Source organism: Capricornis sumatraensis, chromosome 3 (assembly GCF_032405125.1).
Source record: "Capricornis sumatraensis isolate serow.1 chromosome 3, serow.2, whole genome shotgun sequence".
Taxonomy (NCBI): Eukaryota; Metazoa; Chordata; class Mammalia; order Artiodactyla; family Bovidae; genus Capricornis; species Capricornis sumatraensis.
This window is the reverse complement of record NC_091071.1, coordinates 97929488-97953883: the sequence shown is the minus strand read 5'-3', so window position 1 is coordinate 97953883 and position 24396 is coordinate 97929488. Positions and strand designations below refer to the sequence as shown.

Here is a 24396-nt window from a genome sequence, read left to right as displayed (position 1 = left end):
TTAAGTATTTTGTCCCAGTTACTTCTGCAGCATTGCAGATCCCTCTGAAACATAGAGGTGTAAAACAATTTTTATTATTATTTTTTTGGCTGATGGAATCTGGTCAAAAATTCAGATAAAGCACAATAGGAGTAGCTGCTGCAGTGTTGATATCTCTACTGAGAAGGCCTGAAAGCTGTGGGGATTCAATGCCTAGAAGAAGGAATCATGAAGGTATTTTTTGTTCACTTGGTCAGTGGCTGATATTGGCTGTCTGCTGGAAACTCCCCTAGTCTGTCAGCTAGAAAGCTGGTCTCTCTGAATGGGCCAATTTGGGATTCCTCTCAACACGGTGACTTTTTGTTTTTCTTTTTTAACAAAAAACAGCAAATGTATTATTCAGTATCCAGTATCACACCGCAACACCACCTAGAGACCTCACCTTCCCTCCTTACCTGTCCCCAAAGGTACACCCGAAATGGAAAAAATAAAAGTAAACCCAGATTTCAGCTCCTCCTCTGGAAGAAAGGGTGTTGGCCTTGGGAGCCCCTTTCTCCAGGTCCCAGCAGGCAGGAGAGCAGATCCTTCCTGTGCCCAGAGAACTGGGCTCCAGCCTTCAACAACAGAAAGAACATTCAAACAGTAGCAGAGCCGTTTCTGCAGAGGAGGATGATTTGGGAGGATTCCGAGAGAACAAGTAGGGAGTGAGTGGTATTTTTATACTCTAATATTTGGAGTCATATATGTCACTTCTGCTATGTATTCTGGTTAAAGCATGTATAAAGGTCCACCCAAGTTCAAAATGAAACAGCATACACCCCACCATTTGATAGGAAGGATATCAAGGTCAAAGGGTAAGGAGACCACATGGAAGAGATATCATTGCATAAATACAAATTTTGCCATTTTTGAGTACACCTTTTATCCAAATTAATGTCCAAAACATTTACTTCCTATTTAAATTTACTTTATTCACCTTTTGAATGAATTTGAATATGCTGATTTTCATGTCCACTGTTATAAAATTATGCTCTTTTATTTAAAGTTTTTTAATATAAATTTTATAATTGTTATCAAATGTCGCTATTTTTTCAGATATCCCGACACAGAAGAAATCATTCACAGCATGTCTTGAAAGATGTCATTCCTCCATTGGAACAATTGGTAAGTATTTCACTTCATTACAGTATTATTTTTCTACTGTCAACAAAATAAATTACCTTGGAACTCAGCAACTTAGGACAGCATATACCTCACGTTCCTTTCGGTCTGAAATTTGGGCATAAGCTAGCAGGGTCCTGTGGCTCAGAGTCTTTCAAAAGTTTTCCCTCAAAGTTTAAGCTAAAATTGTGGTAGCATCTGAAGGCTTGAATGGGGAAGAATCTGTTTTGAAGCTCGAGCACATGGCTGTTGGCACGATTCATTCCTTTGAGGCCTTTGGCCAGAGGCTTCTCTTCCTTCCTTGCCACTTGCGTGTTTGCTTTCTTCTTAAAAGCATGCCAGCTTAGAAGGCAAGAGAATCTGTTGCGTGCGCTCGGTCACTTCAGTCATGTCTGACTCTTTGTGACCCCCATGGGCGACAGCCCACCAGGCTCTTCTGTCCAGGAGAGTTTCCCAGCAAGAATATTAGAGTGTGTTGCCATGCTCTCCTCCAGGAGATTTTTCTGATGCAGAGATTGAACCCAAGTCTCCTGCAGTGCAGGCAGATTCTTTACCACTTGAGCCTCAGGGAAGCATCAGAGAGTCTGTTAGTAAGGTGAAAAATAAAATCTTTTGTAACCTAATCATAGAAGTGATATCCCATCAGTTTTGCTACATTCTCTTGGTCACTAAATTCAGTCTATACTTAAGGAGGAGGGATTACACAGGAGTGTGAGTAACAGGTGGTAGTGGTGATTTAGTTGCTAGGTTGTGTACCACTCTTTGTGACCCTATGGACTGTAGACTGCCAGGCTCCTCTGTCCATGGGATTTCCCAGGCAAGAATACTGGAGTGGATTGCCATTTCCTTCTCCAGTGAAGTAAAGGTTCAATTCAGTTCAGTTCATTCGCTCAGTCGTGTCTGACTCTTTGCGACCCCAAGAATCGCAGCACGCCAGGCCTCCATGTCTATCACCAACTCCCGGAGTACACTCAGACTCACATCCATCGAGTCCGTGATGCCATCCAGCCATCTCATCCTCTGTCGTCCCCTTCTCCTCCTCCCCACAATCCCTCCCAGCATCAGAGTCTTTTCGAATGAGTCAACTCTTCGCATGAGGTGGCCAAAGTACTGGAGTTTCAGCTTTCGTATCATTTCTTCCAAAGAAATCCCAGGGCTGATCTCCTTCAGAATGCACTGGTTGGATCTCCTTGCAGTCCAAGGGACTCTTAAGAGTCTTCTCCAACACCACAGTTCAAAAGCATCAATTCTTTGGTGATCAGCCTTCTTCACAGTCCAACTCTCACATCCATACATGACCACTGGAAAAACCATAGCCTTGACTAGATGGACTTTAGTCGGCAAAGTAATGTCTCTGCTTTTCAATATGCTATCTAGGTTGGTCATAACTTTTCTTTCAAGGAGTAAGCGTCTTTTAATTTCATGGCTGCAGTCACCATCTGCAGTGATTTTGGAGCCCAAAAAGTAAAGTCTGACACTGTTTCCACTGTTTCTCCATCTATTTCCCATGAAGTGATGGGACCAGATGCCATGATCTTAGTTTTCTGAAGGTTGAGCTTTCAGCCAGCTTTTTCACTCTCCTCTTTCACTTTCATCAAGAGGCATTTTAGTTCCTCTTCACTTTCTGCCATAAGGGTGGTGTCATCTGCATATCTGAGGTTATTGATATTTCTCCCAGCAATCTTGATTCCAGCTTGTGTTTCTTCCAGTCCAGCGTTTCTCATGATGTACTCTGCATATAAGTTAAATAAGCAGGGTGACAATATACAGCCTTGACGTACTCCTTTTCCTATTTGGAACCAGTCTGTTGTTCCATGTCCAGTTCTAACTATTGCTTCCTGGCCTGCATACAGATTTCTCAGAGGCAGGTCAGATGGTCTGGTAGTCCCATCTCTTTCAGAATTTTCCACAGTTTATTGTGATCCACACAGTCAAAGGCTTTGGTGTAGTCAATAAACCAGAAATAGATGTTTTTCTGGAACTTTCTTGCTTTTTCCATGATCCAGCGGATGTTGGCAATTTGATCTCTGGTTCCTCTGCCTTTTCTAAAACCAGCTTGAACATCAGGAAGTTCACAGTTCACCTATTGCTGAAGCCTGGCTTGGAGAATTTTGAGCATTACTTTACTAACGTGTGAGATGAGTGCAATTGTGTGGTAGTTTGAGCATTCTTTGGCATTGCCTTTCTCTGGGATTGGAATGAAAACTGACCTTTTCCAGTCCTGTGGCCACTACTGAGTTTTCCAAATTTGCTGGCATATTGAGTGCAGCACTTTCACAGCATCATCTTTCAGGATTTAAAATAGCTCAGTTGGAATTCCATCACCTCCACTAGCTTTGTTTGTAGTGATGCTTTCTAAGGCCCACTTGACTTCATATTCCAGGATGTCTGGAGCTAGATGAGTGATCACACCATCGTGATTATCCGGGTCATGAAGACTTTTTTGTACAATTCTTCTGTGTATTCTTGCCACCTCTTCTTAATATCTTCTGCTTCTGTTAGGTCCAGACCATTTCTGTCCTTTATCGAGCCCATTTTTGCATGAAATGTTCCCTTGATATCTCTAATTTTCTTGAAGAGATCTCTAGTCTTTCCCATTCTGTTCTTTTCCTCTATTTCTTTGCATTGATTGCTGAAGAAGACTTTCTTATCTCTTCTTATTATTCTTTGGAACTCTGCATTCAGATGCTTATATCTTTCCTTTCCTCCTTGACTTTTCACTTCTCTTCTCTTCAGAGCTATTTGTAAGGCTTCCCCAGACAGTCATTTTGCTTTTTTGCATTTCTTTTCCATGGGGATGGTCTTGATCCCTGCCTCCTGTACAATGTCATGAACCTCCATCCATAGTTCATTCATCAGGCACTCTATCTATCAGATCTAGTCCCTTAAAACTATTGCTCACTTCCACTGTATAATCATAAAGGATTTGATTTAGGTCATACCTGAATGGTCTAGTGGTTTTCCCTGCTTTCTTCAATTTCAGTCTGAATTTGGTAATAAGGAGTTCATGATCTCAGCCACAGTCAGCTCCCGGTCTTTTTTTTTGTTGACTGTATAGAGCTTCTCCATCTTTGGCTGCAGAGAATATAATCAATCTGATTTTGGTGTTGACCATCTGGTGATGTCCGTGTGTAGAGTCTTCTCTTGTGTTGTTGGAAGAGAGTGTTTGCTATGACCAGTGCATTTTCTTGGCAAAACTCTATTAGTCTTTGCCCTGCTTCATTCCGCATTCCAAGGCCAAATTTGCCTGATACTCCAGGTGTATCTTGACTTCCTACTTTTACATTCCAGTCCCCTGTAATGAAAAGGACATCTTTTTTGGGTGTTAGTTCTAAAAGGTCTTGTAGGTCTTCAAAGAACCGTTCAACTTTATCTTCTTCAGCATTATTGGTTGGGGCGTAGACTTGCATTACTGTGATATTGAATGGTTTGCCTTGGAAACGAACAGAGATCACTCTGTCACTTTTGAGATTGCATCCAAATACTGCATTTTGGACTCTTTTGTTGACCATGATGGCTACTCCATTTTTTCTGAGGAATTCCTGCCTGCAGTAGTAGATAATGGTCATGTGAGTTAAATTCACCCATTCCAGTCCATTTTAGTTCACTGATTGCTAGAATGTCGACGTTCACTCTTGCCATCTCTTGTTTGACCACTTCCAATTTGCCTTGATTCATGGACCTGACATTGGTTATCAGGCACTTACTGTGAATTTTGACATTTTTAAGGAAAAATTAATCCCTTATCTGTAGATTCTAAGAGTGAGAGCAGGTTTTTTTTTTTAATCTTCTTGTTGTTTATCATTGTATCCTAATGACAATTAACAGTGCCTCAAACATCCTACAAAACATAAAAAAATGAAGTAGATATAAATAACTTATAGATGTCTTAGAGATATCTTCAATTCAGTTCAGTTCAGTTGCTCAGTCGTGTCTGACTCTTTGCGATGCCATGAACCGCAGCACGCCAGGCCTCCCTGTCCATCACCAACTTCCAGAGTCCACTCAGACCTATGTCCGTTGAGTCGGTGATGCCATCCAGCCATCTTATCCTCTGTAGTCCTCTTCTTCTCCTGCCCTCGATCTTTCTTCGCATCAGGTGGCCAAAGTATTGGAGTTTCAGCTTCAACATCAGTCCTTCCAATGAACACCCAGGACTGATCTCCTTTAGAATGGACTGGTTGGATCTCCTTGTAGTCCAAGGGACTCTCAAGAGTCTCCTCCAACACCACAGTTCAAAAACATCAATTCTTAGTGCTCAGCTTTCTTTATAGTCCAACCCTCCATCTATACATGACCACAGGAAAAACCACAGCTTTGACTAGATGGACCTTTGTTGACAAGTAATGTCTCTGCTTTTTAATATGCTAAGTTGGTCATAACTTTTCTTCCAAGGAGCAAGCGTCTTTTAATTTCATGGCTGTAGTCACCATCTGCAGTGATTTTGGAGCCCAGAAAAATAAAGTCAGCCACTGTTTTCACTGTTATACCCCATCATGGGGTCGCATTACTTCATTCGCCATGAAGTAATGGGACCGGATGCCATGATCTTAGTTTTCTGAATGTTGAGCTTTTTTTTTAATATAAATTTATTTATTCTAATTGGAGGTTAATTACTTTACAATATTGTATTGGTTTTGCCATACATCAACATGAGTCCGCCACAGGCATACACGTGTTCCCCATCCTGAACACCCCTCTCTCCTCCCTCCCTCTACCATCCCTCTGGGTCGTCCTAGTGCACCAGCCCCAAGCATCCAAGTATCATTCATTGAACCTGGACTGTCGATTCGTTTCATATATGATATTATACATGTTTCAATGCCATTCTCCCAAATCATCCCACCCTCTCCCTCTCCCACAGAGTCCAAAAGACTGTTCTATACGTCTGTGTCTCTTTTGCTGTCTCACATACAGGGTTATCGTTACCATCTTTCTAAATTCCAAAAATATATGCATTAGTATACTGTACTGGTTTTTTCTTTCTGGCTTACTTGAATGTTAAGCTTTAAGTCAACATTTTTACTCTCCTCTTTCACTTTCATCAAGATGCTCTTTAGTTCTTCTTCACTTTCTGCCATAAGGGTGGTGTCATCTGCATATCTGAGGTTATTGATATTTCTCCCAGCAATCTTGATTCCAGCTTGTGCTTCTCCAGCCCAGCATTTCTAATGAGGTACTCTACATATAAGTTAAGTAAGCAGGGTGACAATATACAGCCTTGATGTACTCCTTAAAAACACATAAACACAAACTTTTTGATATGTAACTCTCTTTTTATTAATGATCTCCTTTTTGATAAATACAATGCCCCCTTTCTCCTTGCTTATTCTTCTTGTACTTCGTATTAGTCAACATGCTTCCAGTTTAAAATGATTTTTTTTCTTGGCTCAGTTCTATGATTTCTTTACTTGGCATGTTTTAGGTCACTTATGTCCACTCTACTAATTGCTTCGTTATTCTGTTTTACTTCAGAATAAAAAATTCTTTAAATTATTTTCTACCTTAATGTCCCTAATTTCTCCCCTCCTTTTACTTCTTGCAGCAACTCCATTTAGGCATTTATCCCAACCACTCACCTCTTAACAAGGTCGTCTGTTACTTTCATGTTACTAAAGTTCGTACCAACATGGGCACATGTTGGTAAAGTTTTGGTTTTCTCCTTAGAACATCTGTCTCAGAATTTAATCCAATTAATAACTTTTTGGAAACATTTTCCTCACATGACTACCAGGAAACTGCTGTCTTTTGGATATCCAAATAATTAAGTGGCCACTGACTTTCCATCTCCTTTGCTGGTTCTCATTCATCTTGGAAATCAACTCTAAACTTTTCTTCTTTCTGTCTACATTTATTCACTAAGAAATCTCATTTCAATGTTGTTGTTTCATATACTGTGTTACATAACCACTTCTAATATTCAGTCTTCAGGATTGCCCTTGTCATTGCCCTAAACTACAATACTGTACATTGTGGCATTTTCATTTATATGTCTATATCTCAAATTTAACATCCAAAAGTAATTCTGATTTCCCTCCAGACTTGCTTCTCACAGTCTTTTCCATTTCACAGGTTGTAACTCCATTCTTCTAGGTCCTACAGTCAAAACTGTTAGTCATCGTTGACTTTTGTTTATTTCATTACATAAACTAAAACACCAAAGAACCCCATTTACTCTTGTCTTTAAAATCCACCTAGAATCATTTCACTTTCTCCCACCTTTATGCTATGTCATTCATCTCCTAGTTTATTAAGTGTGTATGCTTTATGTCCGACTCTTTGAGACCCCATGAACTGTAGCCCACCAAGCTTCTCTATCCATGGAATTTTCCAGGCAAGAGTACTGGAGTGGGTTGCCATTTCCTTCTCCAAGGGATTTTCCCAACCCACGGATCGAACCTCAGCCTCCTGCATTGCTGGCAGATTCTTTACTGCCTGAGCTACCAGAGAAGACTTTGGGCTTCCCTGGTGGCTCATATGGTAACGTTTATTATAATGCCTTCTTAATAGGTGTATCTACTTTCACTCTTGCTTTCTATTTTTTTTTTTAATTTTTGATACAACAGCTAGCGTGAGATTGTTAAAATGTAAGTTAGTTGATGTCACGCTTTGACTCAAATACCTCTCTGATTTCCAGTGTCTCCAGGGTAAAACCTGAAAGAGATGAAGTTACTTTCCAGCTTCTACAGGACCCAGCCATCTCTGTGGTTCACCCTTTCCTGTCTTCTCCTGACACTCTGCTCCAGCCAAGATGACCTCTTTCCTTTTTCCTTAGGGCCATTTCACCTGCTCTTTGTTCTGTCTGGTACAGAATAGTTCATTTGGCACCCAGAAATTTGTAAGCCTTGTTCCTTCCTTTTCATTGCATCTCTATTCAAATATCACCTTTTAAAATAGCTCTTCTCTAGTCTCCCCTAAATACAAATGAACGAATTAAGACTACCACCATTTCTGTCCACACTCCTTTTCTCTTACCCTAATTTAATTTTCTCCATACAACTTATCACCATGTGGCATACTCTGCATTTTCTTTTTGTTTGTCATCTCCTTAGAGTGTTCTGTAGGAGCAGGCCTGTTGTCGCCTATGTTTAGATCTTGATTCCCATGATTATAATAACTGTAAGAACGTAATAAAATTTCAGTAAATGTGTGTTAACTGAATGCACAGATGAGATAGTTATGAGATAAATGAGATAGTTAATGACTTTTTTTTTTACTTCCAGGCTTATAATACACCGATGCATACGTGTGTATTTTCTCTTCATTATCTCATCATATATCTTGAAATGTTACTTAGTCATTTGTTCTAGTATATCTTAGGGTCACTCTAGATATGAAATATTTCAAGTTGAACCCATCATCACCTTCTTCTCAAATTCACTTCTATTTCCATTAACCCTACCATTATTTTTTATACTTACTTAAAAGAACAAGTTACCTCTTTTTAATAGAGAAGACACTTTTAAAATTTTTGTTCACATTTAATTTTAATTTTTTTTTAGTTTATATTGGAGTGTAGTTGATTAACAATGTTGTATTAGCTTCAAGTGTATAGCAAAATGATTCAGGTATATCTATATATTCTTTTTCAAATTATTTTTCCATTTAGGTTACTGCAGAATATTAATCAGCATTCCCTGTACTATATATATAGAAGGTCCTTGTTAGTTATCTAGTTTATATATAGTAGTGTGTACATGGGGCTTCCCAGGTGGTGCTAGTGGTAAAGAACCCTCCTGGCAATGCAGGAGACGTAAAAGACTGGGTTCCATCCCTGGGTCAGGAAGATCCCCTGGAGAAGTGCACGGCAACCTATTCCAGTATTCTAGCCTAGATAATCCTATGGACAAAGGCTATACAGTCCCTAGGGTTGTAAAGAATCGAACACGACTGAGGCGATTTAGCACACACATAGTGTGTACATGTTAATCCCAAATTCCTAATCTGCCATACCCCTGTTAGTAGCAAACATTTATCTAGGCTGAGAACACATTTTCTCTGGATCCTTTATTTACTCTATGACCCTTCATGTAAGTCAACATTTTCTGAAGTGTTTTCTCCAGAGTGGGTATGATGTTCTCACCTTTTTTCCATATGTGCAGGCACGTGTTCCCCAGGCCTTTCAGTGCTCTGGCCTCACCCCACTGTATTCCACCACACCTCTCCCACTGATTCTGCAGTAATTCCACACCAGCCTTCTTTAAATAGAAGCTTCATTATTTCAATTCTCCTAGTCACAACTTTCAGCAGCTTCCTATTTTCTATAGCATCAAGTCTATAGACTTTCTCTCAGCCCTGATTTACCTTATTTATTATCTACTGCCAAATACATACCCTCAAGCCAGCAATAGTAACATGATTAAGACATGACTCTTACCCTGAAAGAGCTCAGATTTTCTGTAACAATTATAGTTCCTTCATCTCAACACTCTTGTGTTATCCACTCTTATTTCATGGGTAATAGGCTTGTTCCATGGCTAGACTATAAATGCTTTTTAGTTAGGGGTCATGACTTGTATTTTCTTTATTATATCATACTTCCCCTTACATTGTTTCTGGCACTAGTGTTTGTTTGTAAAAGACACACATGTCAAATGGTTTAATAAGATATTAAAGATTTATTAAAATAATATTGATTTCAGAGATTAATACATATATGACTGCTAATCATAGTGAAAGACATTTTTTAAATTTAATTAGATATAACAATATCTTGTTTTCAAAATTGACCACTTAGGTTTCAACTTAGAGAACATTTTCCCTGGAAAGTATTTCTTTGATTCCTCAACTTTGAATCAGGTAGCCCTTCTTTATTCTGCCTTTCTGAGGCAGCTTTCCCTGCCTCTATCTCTAAATTGACTCCATCTCTGATCACATTGAAATTGCCTGTTTCCTTTTATATCTCTCTTACTGCATTGTAAGGTATTTGAGGGGAGAGCTATGCTTCACTTACTATTTTATTATTAAAACTTCATGGAAGGCCTGGCACAGTATAGCTGTACAGTGAATAGAAAAGTAATGGTGTTTCTTTTGTATACATTTGCCTTACAGAACAAATAAAGTACATATAAATAAAATGCTTTATTTTAAGTATAGCACATGCAAATGTTTCTCTGAAGTGTTTGATGAAACATGGCAAAAGTTAAACTGAAAATGAAGCTATATGAGTGTGTGTATGTAATATAAATATGTATGAAATTATATGTAATTTTATATGTACGAATATATATGAGATTATATTTGAAAAATGCCATAAACTTTCAAATTTTTATATATGTGTATTAATTATGAATTAAAAATTAAAATTATGATTATTACTTAAATTTAACCAGTAACTAATGGTACACTTTTGCTATGCCTATATATAAAGCATGGCCTAATATTGAAAGAATTAAAATACTCCAGAAAGTTTTCTTAATGTACCTTCCAAACTTCAAGGTTATTTGTTGGTTTGTTGGCTGGTAGTTATATGCCTTGACTCTGCAGCCTCAATTCTCAATAAATTAAACTTATTTTTAAAAGATCTCAATTTATGGATAATGTAACTAAGAAAAAATATATCTATATGCTTAATACACTATTCTAGATCAGATAAACTTGGAAAAGTGGCATTGGGAACTACTGCTAGATAAAAGAAAATAAAAGTAGTTTGTTGATCTCTTTAGCTTTCAGTGTCTGTAAATCTCTTTCCCTGCATTTCTATTCAATCTCTCTGTTTACACACACACACACACACACACACACACACACACACACACACACACACACACACACACACGCTCTAAAAACTCTATTGGAACTACCAACTAATCTACTTTCTATGCCTGCATTGGGGTTCCCTGGATCCTTTCTATGAGTACTTATTAAGCTCTCGTTCTCCCTTGTGAACAGAGGTTAGATTCAATTTTTATTCATCAGTCTCTACTTGAATTAAATTGCTTATTTAATGTTATTTTAAAGATAGAAATGTTTACCTTTTCCCTACGTCTTGACTTATGAACTACTCCATTATGATAGACAATGAGAAAATAATCACCAATTCCTTCGAACAACAAGTTTTTATTGATTTTTAATTATCTATTACTGTTTACATCAAAACTTGAATTATTTTTCCAGAACCTATAAAGCTGCTTTTATATTTGCCTAATAAAACTGTATACTTATTTTTAACCTAGATTCAAATATTTTTTCCACAGTCTGACATGTCCCTTCCTTCCGTCTCCACATCTCTCTTTCTTTCCCCCAACCCTGCCTCAGGGTTGCTTCTGTAGTCATCCGTAAGTTCTTGCAGTGGCTTTCCTCGCCAATACCTACCAGGATGAGCTGCCATATATAAAACGACATGTACCAAAACACTTTAGAAAACAGTAAACTCCTTTAAGTAGATATTATTACTCATTATTTTTACCATCTGGGTCTTTGAGCTTATTTATATCCCACATTTTGTGCTAAAAATTTCATTTCCTTTATCTCTCATATTTAGAAATTCTTTGAACATTATCCAGCAATCATGAGAGCCTTTGGCTTTAAGCCTAACTGACCAAAAGTATCCCATTCCACCCACTCCTTTTGGAGGAAAATAATTCACTTTCTAAGAGTGGAGTCTGCTATGGTGGATGATCCTCTAGATGCTGTCACCCTTCAGTAACCATAATTTACCACTTAACTTCCCCTTTAAAAAAGAAGTTGCAATCAACATGTTTAAACAGCAACATGATGCATTTCTTTTGAATACTGGAAAAAATATATTCCTAGTTGGAGCCTAAAATCTCAGGGTACAAACTACCCAGTTCACTGACAGCTGACGTCACTTATGCCACTTGGTATGCAAATCCATATGCTATCAATACAAGAGACTAAATTATTTTCTGAGAAGCTGTGTTGTTTCTTAACCAGCTCTGTAAAACAGTCAAGATTTTAAACATGAAACGTCAAATGTACTAATATGTGTTTGTTTCCTGATCTTGTATATTTCTCATTATAACTCTTTGTGAGACCTAATTATTTTCAGGGCATTTCCCCTTTTTCCTTTAATGAAATAGTCAAGAAAAATAACCCTGTTTATAGCATGTTAAATCTTTATCATCTTTATGTTTATCAAAAGTGTATAAGGCATGTCTGGGGATAACCCTGCAGGAGTCAAAAGCCTGTGGCAGGTTTTAGAGAATCATCTGCTGCCTCCTGAGCTGGAAGGATTTGCAGGCCAGAGCTCAGGAAGTTGCCATGGCTTGAGGGCAAAGCAGGCTTTTGCAGATAAACCTTAAGTCACAGATTCTACCTTTTGGAGCCAGATATCATTTTGTGGATTGATTAATACTTGTGAGGGCTTTAAGGATGAAAGACATTGTGAGCATACAACATTTCTTATGTTAAAACAAAGGACAGCCTCTTTGGGGGGAATCATTCTATTGATTAGGCTGTGCTTTCCTTAAATTGCAAAAAAAAAAACTACCAAAAGCTCTTTAATCTTTCAAAATTCTACTCTGTTAAGATAAAAATTAGGTTTTTGGAAAAAGCACTCTCCCAAATCTTCAAGATGGTAGTATATTAATAATGCTATATAATTTAAGAACCCTTATACAAACCATCTCCAAGTTTTCATTGCTTTATGTGCTCTTCCTTTACTCAAACAAGAGTGTTTTTTATTTTTTTATTTATTTTCATTTACAAAATGTTATCAGCATATAGATTTTACAGTGTTGCGTAGGAGTGTGTTAACTCCAGTATTGGTTGAGGCCATCCCTGTGCTAGGTTTGGGTGTGATATGATACGCTAAATAGTCATGTCCTTTTCTGGAGGGCCTGTCAGTCCAGGGGTGAAGAGAAATATTAAACAAATAAAGAAAATCATAATTCTAGAAATGTAAATTACACAACATACTATGACAGCAAACAAGTTTCTATGAGAGAGGGAGAGCCTACTTTGGATTAAGTATTTATAAAAGCACAATTTGAAAGAGCCATTTAAATTGAGATTTACAGGGTGAATAAAGTTTGTTAAGCAAATAACTGGAAGGATGCTGCAAACAGAAGGACTAGCAAGTACAGAGGTCTGGAAGTCAGAACAAAGTTGTTATCTTGGAAAAACTGCATGAATGCTGCACTGACTAGAAAAGAAAGAAAGAAAGTGAAGTCGCTCAGTTATGTCTGACTCTTTGAGACCCTATGGACTGTAGCCTACCAGGCTCCTCCGTCCATGGGATTCTCCAGGCAAGAATACTGGAGTGGGTTGCCATTTCCTTCTCCAGGAGATCTTCCTGACCCAGCTGTTGAACCCGGGTCTCCCGCATTGTAGGCAGATGCTTTACCGTTTGAGCCACCAGGGAAGTGGTAGGCTGACTAGGAATATAAATCTGGAAATGTGGGTAGAGGGAGACAGTTCTCAGATAATGGTAAGGAGTTCAGAAGCCATTAAAATACAAACCCAGATTACAGTAACTTTTCCCATCAAGGCCTACATTTGAAATTCACTTAACTCTACAGTAGAGAAGAACATTCACACAACAACAATGAAAAGGGTTATTAACATTGAGCAATCTTGTCTTCCCTATTGCCTTGACCAAAACTAGTTATAACAAAACAATTGAATTATGCTAATAAATTTCCCAGACAGTAAGCAAGAAGGCCATTCTCACTGAATCTCAAGAACAGTTAAAGAAAGAACACCATATTTGCATCAATGGCACGAAGAAATAGAATTCAGGGAAGAGAGAAAAAAGAAAGGGAAAGGAGATGCATTTGTACAGGAAAAGCTCCAAAAGACTGAATTTCTTGAGACAGAAAGAAGTGCCTTCATCAGCCTGTTTCGCAAATAGAACCTGGATTTTTTTGGTGGTGACCAAATGAAACACACTGGTCACAAGATGAAAGGCTAAGGGGGTTCTTAAACATCAAATCCTAGCTTATTCAAGATGATATTTTGATGAGTTAAGGGTAAATAAATCAGAGACATGTGGGTAAAATTTCCCTTGAAATACACAGGGGTTTAAAATGATGGGGAAATGCATTTGGCAAAACATAATATGTACTTTGCCAAACCCAACATTTGAAAACCGATTCAAGACATTCAGCAGAACCCCAGGGCACAACATATTCTCTTATCCTGAGAGTAAATGAAGGAGAAAACCCTTGAAAGCAATGTATAACATACACTACAGGGTATAAATGATTTGCATTCAGCAAACCATGCCTAACTTTAAGACCTGAAGTCAAGACCAGCTTTTCCTGATCTTTAAGAATGCTTAATTACTCCTTTATAGGCACCTCTCATGTATGATGCAGCATCATTTTTCTTTTATTCTCCTTTTCATGTAATTATTGTTTTCAACTTGAAAATTTTGGTTTACCACTTTCTAAAAGTATGCACACACTTAATTATGTATCTTTGTTACACACAGATTTTATATTTCATGTCTCCAAGAGCATCATAGTTCATTTTCCAGCTATATGTAAGATGGCCCTAAAATTGAAGTGAAATGAAGTGAAGTAGCTCAGTCGTGTCCGACTCTTTGCAACCCCATGGACTGTAGCCTACCAGGCTCCTCCCTCCAAGGGATTCTCCAGACAAGAATACTGGAGTGGGTTGCCATTTAAAATTAAGCATTTATATTTTAAATTAGTACTTTATATGATATTTAGAAAAGCTAAATTTTGACGGTGATTTTTTTCCCTTTGTTTTTGTTTCTGTTCCACTACAAGACCACACACATGGTCAGCAGATCTGATGTAGCAAAAAAGCTAGAGTCGATACAGAAATAACTGGAAACTGAGAAGAAAAAAATGTAAGCAGTGAGTCCCAAAGAGGAAAGTAGAGCAAGAGAGGGAAAGCCAGTGGAGTTCTGTAGATGACTAAGTTCTAGAGATTGACTGTACAGTAGGGTGATTATATTGGTTAATAAGGCTGTGTTGTACACTGAAAATTTGCTATGAGAGTTGAGCTCACATGCTTTCACCAGAGAAAAATTTTAAAAAGGTAACTATGTGAGGAAATGAATATGTTAAGTAGCTTGACTATAGTAATGGTTTCACTGCTGTTGTTTGTTATTGTTTAGTCACTAAGTTATGTCCAACTCTTTACAATGCCCTGGACTGTAACCCTCCAGGCTCCTCTATCCATGGAATTTCCCAGGCAAGAATTTTGTTTCCTTCTCCAGGGGCTCTTCCTGACTCAGGGATCGAACACACCTTTTGCATTGCAGGGAGATTCTTTACCACTGAGCCACCAGGGAAGCCCAAACATTTCATTATGTATATGTAAATCAAAATATCAGGTCATACACATTAAATATATACATTTTTTATTTTAAAGATAGAAACATAAAAATAATTTTAAAAAGAAAATCAATGGAAAAAATACACAAAATTTCTATTTCTGTGAGTAGTGGAAATGTTAAGAGATTTAAAAAGGAAGAGAAACATTAAGGGGTAATATGATGTAACCAGATATCCTCCTTCTGTGCTTTATAATAGAAATTATCAAAAACAAGATTATCAACAAAGTACTGTGATCAATCAAAAGTTCAAAAAAAATATAATGTGTCTAATTACTAAATTGGAAAACCGTTAATGCAAAATCTATTTGAAATTATAGTAGCTCATGTGTGTAGTTACGGAGATTCGATACAAAGTTCTCCCAGGAAGTAGGTTAGTCATACAGAAATTTTCACAGGTTCCACTGCTCTGGTGGGTTCTCTCCAGTTCAGGCCTGAGGCCTGTCTCAGTTTGGTGGATATTAATAGATTATATGTATCAAAATTATCAGTGTTTACAGAGATGATGATCCCTAGGGTTTCCTTGGTAGCTCAGTGGTCAAGAATCCTCCGCTAACACAGGAGATGTGGGTTCCATCTGTGGGTCCAGAAGTTCCCCTGGAGAAGGAAATGGCAGCCTGCTCCGGTGTACCTGCCTGGGAAATCCCATAGACTGAGGAGCCTACCCTCTGTGGGCTGTAGTCCATAGGGTCACAAAAGAGTCAGACACAACTTGGCAACTAAACAACAACGGGATTACCTCACATCATGAAACTTCTAAGAGTCTGCTGTATAAACTTTAAATCTGATTTATTAATTTGTAACGGTGCATATCCTGATGTTGACTGTGGTGCATCACATTCTATGTGAGAGGACTGAGGAAGCTGAATTAGGAGTCAGAAGATTGCCAGTGAACACGGAAATCAGAACAAAAGAGAAAAGAGCAATCATTCACATGTATCAGCAGAACGAAGGCTCTGTGTTTCTGGTACTAAACATCAGTCTTCTCTGGTGAAAATGTGCTGAAAGTTTTAGATTTAACATTTCATTTATAAACATGTATTTCAACAAATTCTTATAATGTACTGATGTAGATGAACCTCTATTGTTTTCAATTCTACTTATTTTATCTGAGAACTACGTGAGGACTTCACATAAAAAAAATTGCAGTGTCTGTAGTTACGGTTACAGTCTGGTCTTTCTGCCTGATTGTTAGCATTAATCACAGGCTGTCTTCTGCTCTCTTGCTTTGTGTCTGGCTTCCAACTTAGGCTGATAAACAGGTGCTATCTGGATATCCCACCACCATTCATTCTTTTCATGTGTATCTCAGCGCAGTTGTGTCTGCTGAGTACTCCCTCACTGCTAGCAGACTGGCTGGCATCCAATCTGGACAAATTGCTGATCTTTCCTGCCACTTAACATTAAATAGGGCTTCTGAGGAACATTGAACAAATAGCACAAGAAGCCAGATTCAGCATCTAAAGACTGGTTGATGTTTTTAAGTATACGGTTTAGGAAATGCTACAACTTTAAAGAACTTCAAGCTGGCCTGGAACTTGACATGTGGTATCCCAAAGTGAAAGAAAATGAACGTTTCAGTTGATCAGTTGTGTCTGACTCTTCGTGACCCCATGGACTGTACCTCACCAGTCTCCTCTGTCTGTAGAATTCTCAGGCAAGATTATTGGAATGTGTAGCCATTCTTTTCTCCAGGATATCTTCCCAACCCAGGGACTGAACCCAGGTCTCCCGCATTACAGGCAGATTCTTTACCATCTGACCCACCAGGGAAACACATGCCTAAACCTAGACATAATTTTGTAAATTACCAGAGGCAAGACCATCTGGGTCCTAGATGACCAACGTAGTCCACTGTAATTTATAGATTACTGTCCATTCAAACCATGGGATTAACATAAAAGAGGAATAAGTAATTAAAATAATTAATATGGTACCATATATAAACCCACATGCAAAATACAGAGCAATCTTCTGCTTGCCCTAATAGTTCTTTTGGCTCCTATGAACCTCCTGGAATAAGTGATTTCTAGTGCCTGGAACATGAAAAAGTATTTCAAAATATGATGACAAGGAATAATAAAGTAATTAAGTGTACATCATGGAAACTTTGCTTTTCAGCATGGGACTTGAATAATGCAGTGCTTTCAGTATAGGAAACCTGATTGGAGTTTTCTATTCCAGGACAAAAGCTCTTCTCATCTCAGAGGTAACTGGAGGCAAGTATGGTATCCAGTCCCTCCAAAAGAGGAATAGGAGTATCTTGAAATGTGATCTCACAATGATATAAACCTCAACAAGATTAAGGTTGTCCTATTAGTCTTTGCAGGGCTTCCCCAGTAGCTTGGCAGTAAGAATCCACTTGCAATGCAGGAGACAAGAGTCAGATAGAGCCCTTGGAGGAGGGCATGGCAACCCTCTCTAGTACTCTTGCCTAGAGAATCCCCCATGGACAGAGGAACCTGGCAGGCTGCAGCCCATAAGGTCACACAGAGTCAGACATGACTGATGTGACTATGCAGCAGAAACACTAGCCTTTGCAGTCCCCTTGTGAGAAGAGCAACTGCTATTTAGGGGAAGGGGATGTTATTTAAAAATGTACTGAAAAAAGATTGTATATCAAGTATGAAAGAAACAATGGAGAGAAATGAACAGACATGGGAATAGTTCATGATGGTTGCACATGTATACAATTACATGTAAAATGTATATGCAAATACACAGATATGTAAAAATATGCAGTGTAGAAATAAATACAATAGGTAAAGTACACACTAGAAGGATTACTAGTGTCTCCCAATGACCAGGAAGGCCACTTGAACGTTAGAAGATAATATAAAAGAAGATTCCTTACCTGTTTTCTCTGGGACCTCTGTGTGGACATGCCTAGCAATCTTGCATTGATCAAAAGCCATGAAAACTGACTCAGCCTGTTTGATGGCAATGATGCCCATTTATAGAAGCCTAAGGTGAGAAATCCAGCCCCTGGCCTCAATCTTAGTTATCTTGAAAAGGCCCAGTGCATAGAGGAACATTACTTATTCAAGGAGAGAGAATTTTAAGGTATATAACTCAAGCCAGTTTATGTTGATTTCTCCCTGAAAGAGTATTAGGTTTCTACTTTTACATTTTCCTTCTCTTTTTAGGCAAGTGGTCATCAATAATACATCTCTGGGAACTAAATATCCACTCAGTAGCCTTTTAGTGATTTTTTTTCTGGGGGGAGGCAACATTCTTAGCTAATAATGTATGCATAAAATTTTATTATGGGTTGAGAGATTTTGTAAGTTTTTGGCAGATAGATTCAGTCTTTTGGTAACTTATTTTCATCAAAAGAAATCTTAAATAAACTGGTAAATTTTATCTATTATTCGTTCAGTTCACTTCAGTCACTCAGTCATGTCTGACTCTTTGTGACCCCATAGACTACAGCACACCAGGCTTCCCTGTCCATCACCAACTCCCGGAGCTTGCTCAAACTCATGTCCAGTGAGTCAGTGATGCCATCCAGCCATCAACCATCTATTATTTGTTACACAACAAAATTTCTAAATATACATTCATAAAGAAAGAGACATCTTCTGTGATGCTAATTGCTCTTAAAAACATCTCTCTTCCAAATGTTTGTAGAAACTAGTGTTGCCCAAAATTAATTACTAAATGTATTATATGGATTTATGGGATAGACAAATAAGATTTTCTGGCTCTAAAAGAGGAGACTGTATACATTAGGACAAAAGGTGATTAAAGCAAATGAATAGACATATCTAACCACTGAACATCATGATTCTAAAAGTTATCTAAGAGAGCTTCCTTAGATTCTTCTAGGCTTGTGAAAAATATGCTGAAATAAAAGAAATTCTCTGGAAATGTAGCTATGTGAAAAATAGTGACCCCATGAGCTGCAGCATGCCAGGCCTCCCAGTCCGTTACCAACTGCCCGAGTTTACTCAAACTCATGTCCATTGAGTCAGTGATGCCATCCAGCCATCTCATTCTTTGTCGTCCCCGTCTCCTCTCACCTTCAATCTTTCCCAGCATTAGGGTCTTTTCAAATGAGTCAGCTCTTTTCATGAGGTGACCAAAGTACTGGAGTTTCAGCTTCAACATCAGTCCGTCCAGTGAATATTGGACTGATTTCCTTTAGGATGGACTGGTTGGATCTCCTTGCTGTTCAAGGGACTCTCAAGAGTCTTCTCCAACATGACAGTTCAAAAGCATCAATTCTTCGGTGCTCAGTTTTCTTTATAGTCCAACTCTCACGTCCATATAGGACTACTGGAAAAACCATAGCTTTGAATAGACGGGCCTTCATTGGTAAAGTAATGTCTCTGCTTTTTAATATGCTGTCTAGGTTGGTCATAACTTTTCTTCCAAGGAGTAAGCGTCTTTTAATTTCATGGCCGCAGTCACCATCTGTGACTGGGATGTCACTGCATCACAACTTACATTCTGTATATATTTACCCTGCTGCTGCTGCTAAGTTGCTTCAGTCATGTCTGACTCTGTGTGACCCCATAGACGGCAGCCCACCAGGCTCCCCTGTCCCTGGGATTCTCCAGGCAAGAATACTGGAGTGGGTTGCCATTTCCTTCTCCAATGCATAAAAGTGAAAAGTGAAAGTGAAGTCACTCAGTCGTGCCCGACTCTTAGTGACCCCACAGACTGCAGCCTACCAGGCTCCTCCATCTATGGGATTTTCTAGGCAAGAGTACTGGAGTGGGTTGCCATTGCCTTCTCTGATATATTTACCCTAGAACTCCACAAAAATCTCTGTGGAATGATAAGGAATATTTGAATCTCTCTTAAGCAATATGCAGTTACATTAACAGTGAAAGCCAATAAATACAAACAGGAAAGGAAGCAAGCCCACCCCATGGAGGAAGATAATGAGATAATGCTGCTACAGTATTTCTTGGTAGCTAGCTGAACAAAATGCATGAAATATCAGGGTTTTAAATGCTCTTCCAGTTTAACCAGCTACCTAGTTCTATTGAATTGTTTGCTCTCACTGGCCTCATCAGGTATATGGAAGGGGAAGTAGAAATGAGGGGTGAAAAGGAGGAACTTTTCCAAGGATGATAAGTAAAATTAAGGAAGGCATTAAATTTATCTTTGTTTTACCATTTTTAATCAATTTTGTAAGGAAGTGACTTTAATGCCCAGAAGGAAGTGTGAGTAAAGGTGTATCACTATTCAACAAATCATTCACATTACTCTTTGTAATATTTCTTTTGGATACTTAATGTCTTGTAATGACTATGATCTTGCAGGCACTTCCCATAAGCTATACATGCATTATTGATAAAGTTCTATGACTGGAAACTTCCATCACTGCAGTGACTGTTGGAAAGCATAGGTTCATTCAAACTAATAATGTGTATGAGTTTGTCACAGTTTTAATATATGCATTCTTCTTGCAGATGGTTGAAAAAGAAGGTTATCTTCAAAAAGCTAAAATTGCAGATGGAGGAAAGAAACTAAGGTAATGAACTTTTTTTTAATTCACTTTTATCTAACTATGCTAGTTCTCCATCTCCTCAATTTGTGTTGCTGTTATTGTTTAGAAAGGTAGGCCCTACGGTGCAGGACTAGAATATTCCTCTCTGTTATCACTAAGGTCAACATTATTTTTAATGTAACTATAGGTTTCCAACAAAGCACTACATTTTATTTTATTGCACAGAATATGAATGAAGTGCTTCATGACCCTCTAAAATTTGAAATTAAAAAAATATGCAAAGAAATAAGAAAGTGGGTCTTAATTTCTGTGATTAACAGAATACAGGATGAAGGGACTCATTTTGCAGTGCAAAAAATCTCCTATAATACATTGAGAGCATAATTTTTTGAAGGATGGAGGATTTGATATACATTTGTTGCTCAGTAAAAATCGTTTGAGAAAGAAAAATGAGAGAAAAATATCATCTGTTAGATAAAAAGTTGGAAGTTGCTGCATTTGGAGATGAGAGTGACACAGAGTAGGTGAGAGAAATTAGACAATGCAGGAAGAATTTCCTTAGGCGACAGGAAGAAAAAACTTCAAATGAGGTTGACAGGAGGGTAGTCAAAAATGCTACATATTGTTTTTAATGTATGGGCTATTTAGAAGTAAACATCTCTATTTTAGAATGTCCCCTATTTCTCATGAAAGTCTTATTATATACTTAGTTTTGTGATGTTAAATGCAAACTGCAAAGGTATGTAGAAAGTACTCACAGTGGGAGACAAAGCATTTATTCATGACTATATAATTAACAATTAAAATCATAAAGGATAAATGTACTAATTAGCTACACAATGGGACACTTATTAATTGTATAATATAGTTTATTACTGGGATGGAACTCTGGCCAACACTAGAAAATGGAGTATGTTATTGTTTGCCTGCTATAATGGAGTAAGTATATATTTATTTAAAATAAGTAAAATTGGAGAAAACTGTCATCCATAATTCCACTACTTAAAATAACTCTGTTTTAAAGAACAAATTCTATTTTCTACCCGTATTGTGTTTTATTCTAGGGTAAGATTTTTAAAGCTCTTAAAGAGTTTTTAAAATATTGTGTTTTATTCTGGGGTAAACAGGGCCTTCAACCTTCTCCTAGACTATTTTTCTGCAGTATCTCTGCAGCCACCCTCCCTTGAAGGATCAAGGAGGGAGATACACAGGAGACAAGATCAAATGCAATACTGTTTTCAAAGACTCATCTAGTCCAGGCTCCAATGGAGAACCTGACAATGTGTTAAGTTCTGAAAGGGCAGTAGGGACTCTTTGACTAACCCAAGCTAGTGCCAACTCTTCCCTGGGCTTCACTCCCAGGTATATTAGCCTGTGGAAAGAGTGTGGAGGTGCAGCGATAAGCCTTCGGATAAACTAAAGCCCTTTCTTACCTTACCAGCTATGTGGACATCATATCCAAAGAAGACTAGAAAAGGGCTTGTCAAAGTTACCACTTCAGCCTTTCCCTGGGGCTTTGCAGGAAGGAGGAGGTGATAGCTTTGGTAGGTCTTAGACCCCAGCCTCATGCAAGGAAGAGGAGGAGATCCTAAAAGGGATTCCAAGCAAATTTTGTACAGTGTCCTTGCCCATGGCCCTCCATAATCCATTCTTGTAAAATGTTTTCCTAGAAGGTGGTGTCAAGAAAAATGAAAGGGGCAGAACCAGGCCTTATCCCTCACCAGCTCACATAAACAAGACATTTTTAGGTAGCTTCAATCCGTGTGTATACCATTTTGTATTTGTTTTGTTTCTTTGTTTAACCAGTTTATATACCATTTATGTGTTCTAGCTTAAATTCATACAAACATTAGTTTGTACTATGTTTCATTGTTATTTCAATCATCTTACATGGAATTATGCATTCTTTCAGCTTTTTTCATTTAAAATTATATAACTTTTAGTTTTCCTTTCTTTTTGTTTTTAACCTCAGGTGCACAAATTGAGTTGATTAATCTCTTCAGTGTGTGGCCTTGTATTATCATCTTTCTGGGCAAGACTCCTAGCTGGGTTTACTTTATTCTCAGTCTCCATTCCTCGCTTCAGTCCTCTGTAGAATGTGTGTTCCTCAAATCCAGTCTCCATATATTTATTTGGCTATATGTGTGGCATACTAGAAAACAGCATGTAAGTGAATATGCTCTAAATTGCAGAAGTCTTTTGGGTTATAGAGGCTTCCATGATGGCTCAGCAGTAAAGAATCTGCCTGCAATGCAGGAGATGCAGGAGACACGGGAGACATGAGTTCAATCCCTGGGTCAGGAAGATCCACTAGAGGAGGAAATGACAACCCACTTACTATATTCTCACCTGAAAACACCCCATGGACAGAGGAGCCTCACTTGCTACAGTCCATGAGGTCGCAAAGAATCAGACACGACTGAGAGAATGAGCGCTTTGGGCTATAAGCCTCATTCTGTTTTGTACTACTTTCATTCAACATTAGTCAGTATTAGGGTTATCTATCTACAGCTGTATAATCCAGTTCAGTTCAGTTCAGTTGCTCAGTCGTGTCCGACTCTTTGCGACCCCATGAATCGCAGCACGCCAGGCCTCCTTGTCCATCACCAACTCCCGGAGTTCACTTAGACTCGCGTCCATCAAGTCAGTGATGCCATCCAGTCATCTCATCCTCTGTCGTCCCCTTCTCCTCCTGCCTCCAATCCCTCCCAGCATCAGAGTCTTTTCCAATGAGTCAACTCTTCTCATGAGGTGGCCAAAGTACTGGAGTTTCAGCTTTAGCATCATTCCTTGCAAAGAAATCCCAGGGTTGATCTCCTTCAGAATGGACTGGTTGGATCTCCTTGCAGTCCAAGGGACTAAGAGTCTTCTGCAACACCACAGTTCAAAAGCATCAATTCTTTGGCGCTCAGCCTTCTTCACAGTCCAACTCTCACATCCATACATGACTACTGGGAAAACCATAGCCTTGACTAGATGGACTTTAGTCGGCAAAGTAATGTCTCTGCTTTTGAATATGCTATCTAGGTTGGTCATAACTTTTCTTCCAAGGAGTAAGCGTCTTTTAATTTCATGGCTGCAGTCACCATCTGCAGTGATTTTGGAGCCCAAAATATAAAGTCTGACACTGTTTGCACTGTTTCCCCATCTATTTCCCATGAAGTGATGGGACCAGTTGCCATGATCTTCGTTTTCTGAATGTTGAGCTTTAAGCCAACTTTTTCACTCTCCTCTTTTACTTTCATCAAGAGGCTTTTTAGTTCCTCTTCACTTTCTGCCATAAGGGTGGTGTCATCTGCATATCTGAGGTTATTGATATTTCTCCCAGCAATCTTGATTCCAGCTTGTGTTTCTTCCAGTCCAGTATTTCTCATGATGTACTCTGCATATAAGTTAAATAAGCAGGGTGACTGTATATAGCCTTGATGTACTCCTTTTCCTGTTTGGAACCAGTCTGTTGTTCCATGTCCAGTTCTAACTGTTGCTTCCTGACCTGCATATAGATTTCTCAAGAGGCAGGTCAGGT

At 38.5% G+C, this 24396-nt stretch overlaps 1 protein-coding gene across 1 annotated transcript in view; it reads left to right on the top strand.

Moving 5' to 3' along the window:
* Positions 1-24396, top strand: part of ARHGAP15 (Rho GTPase activating protein 15) — a 707176-nt gene that overhangs the window by 94087 nt on the left and 588693 nt on the right. Inside the window, exons 3-4 of the mRNA XM_068968725.1 lie at positions 1075-1143; positions 20833-20894. Of these exons, the coding sequence (XP_068824826.1) occupies positions 1075-1143; positions 20833-20894 (131 nt within the window). The remainder of the gene's footprint in view (positions 1-1074; positions 1144-20832; positions 20895-24396) is intronic.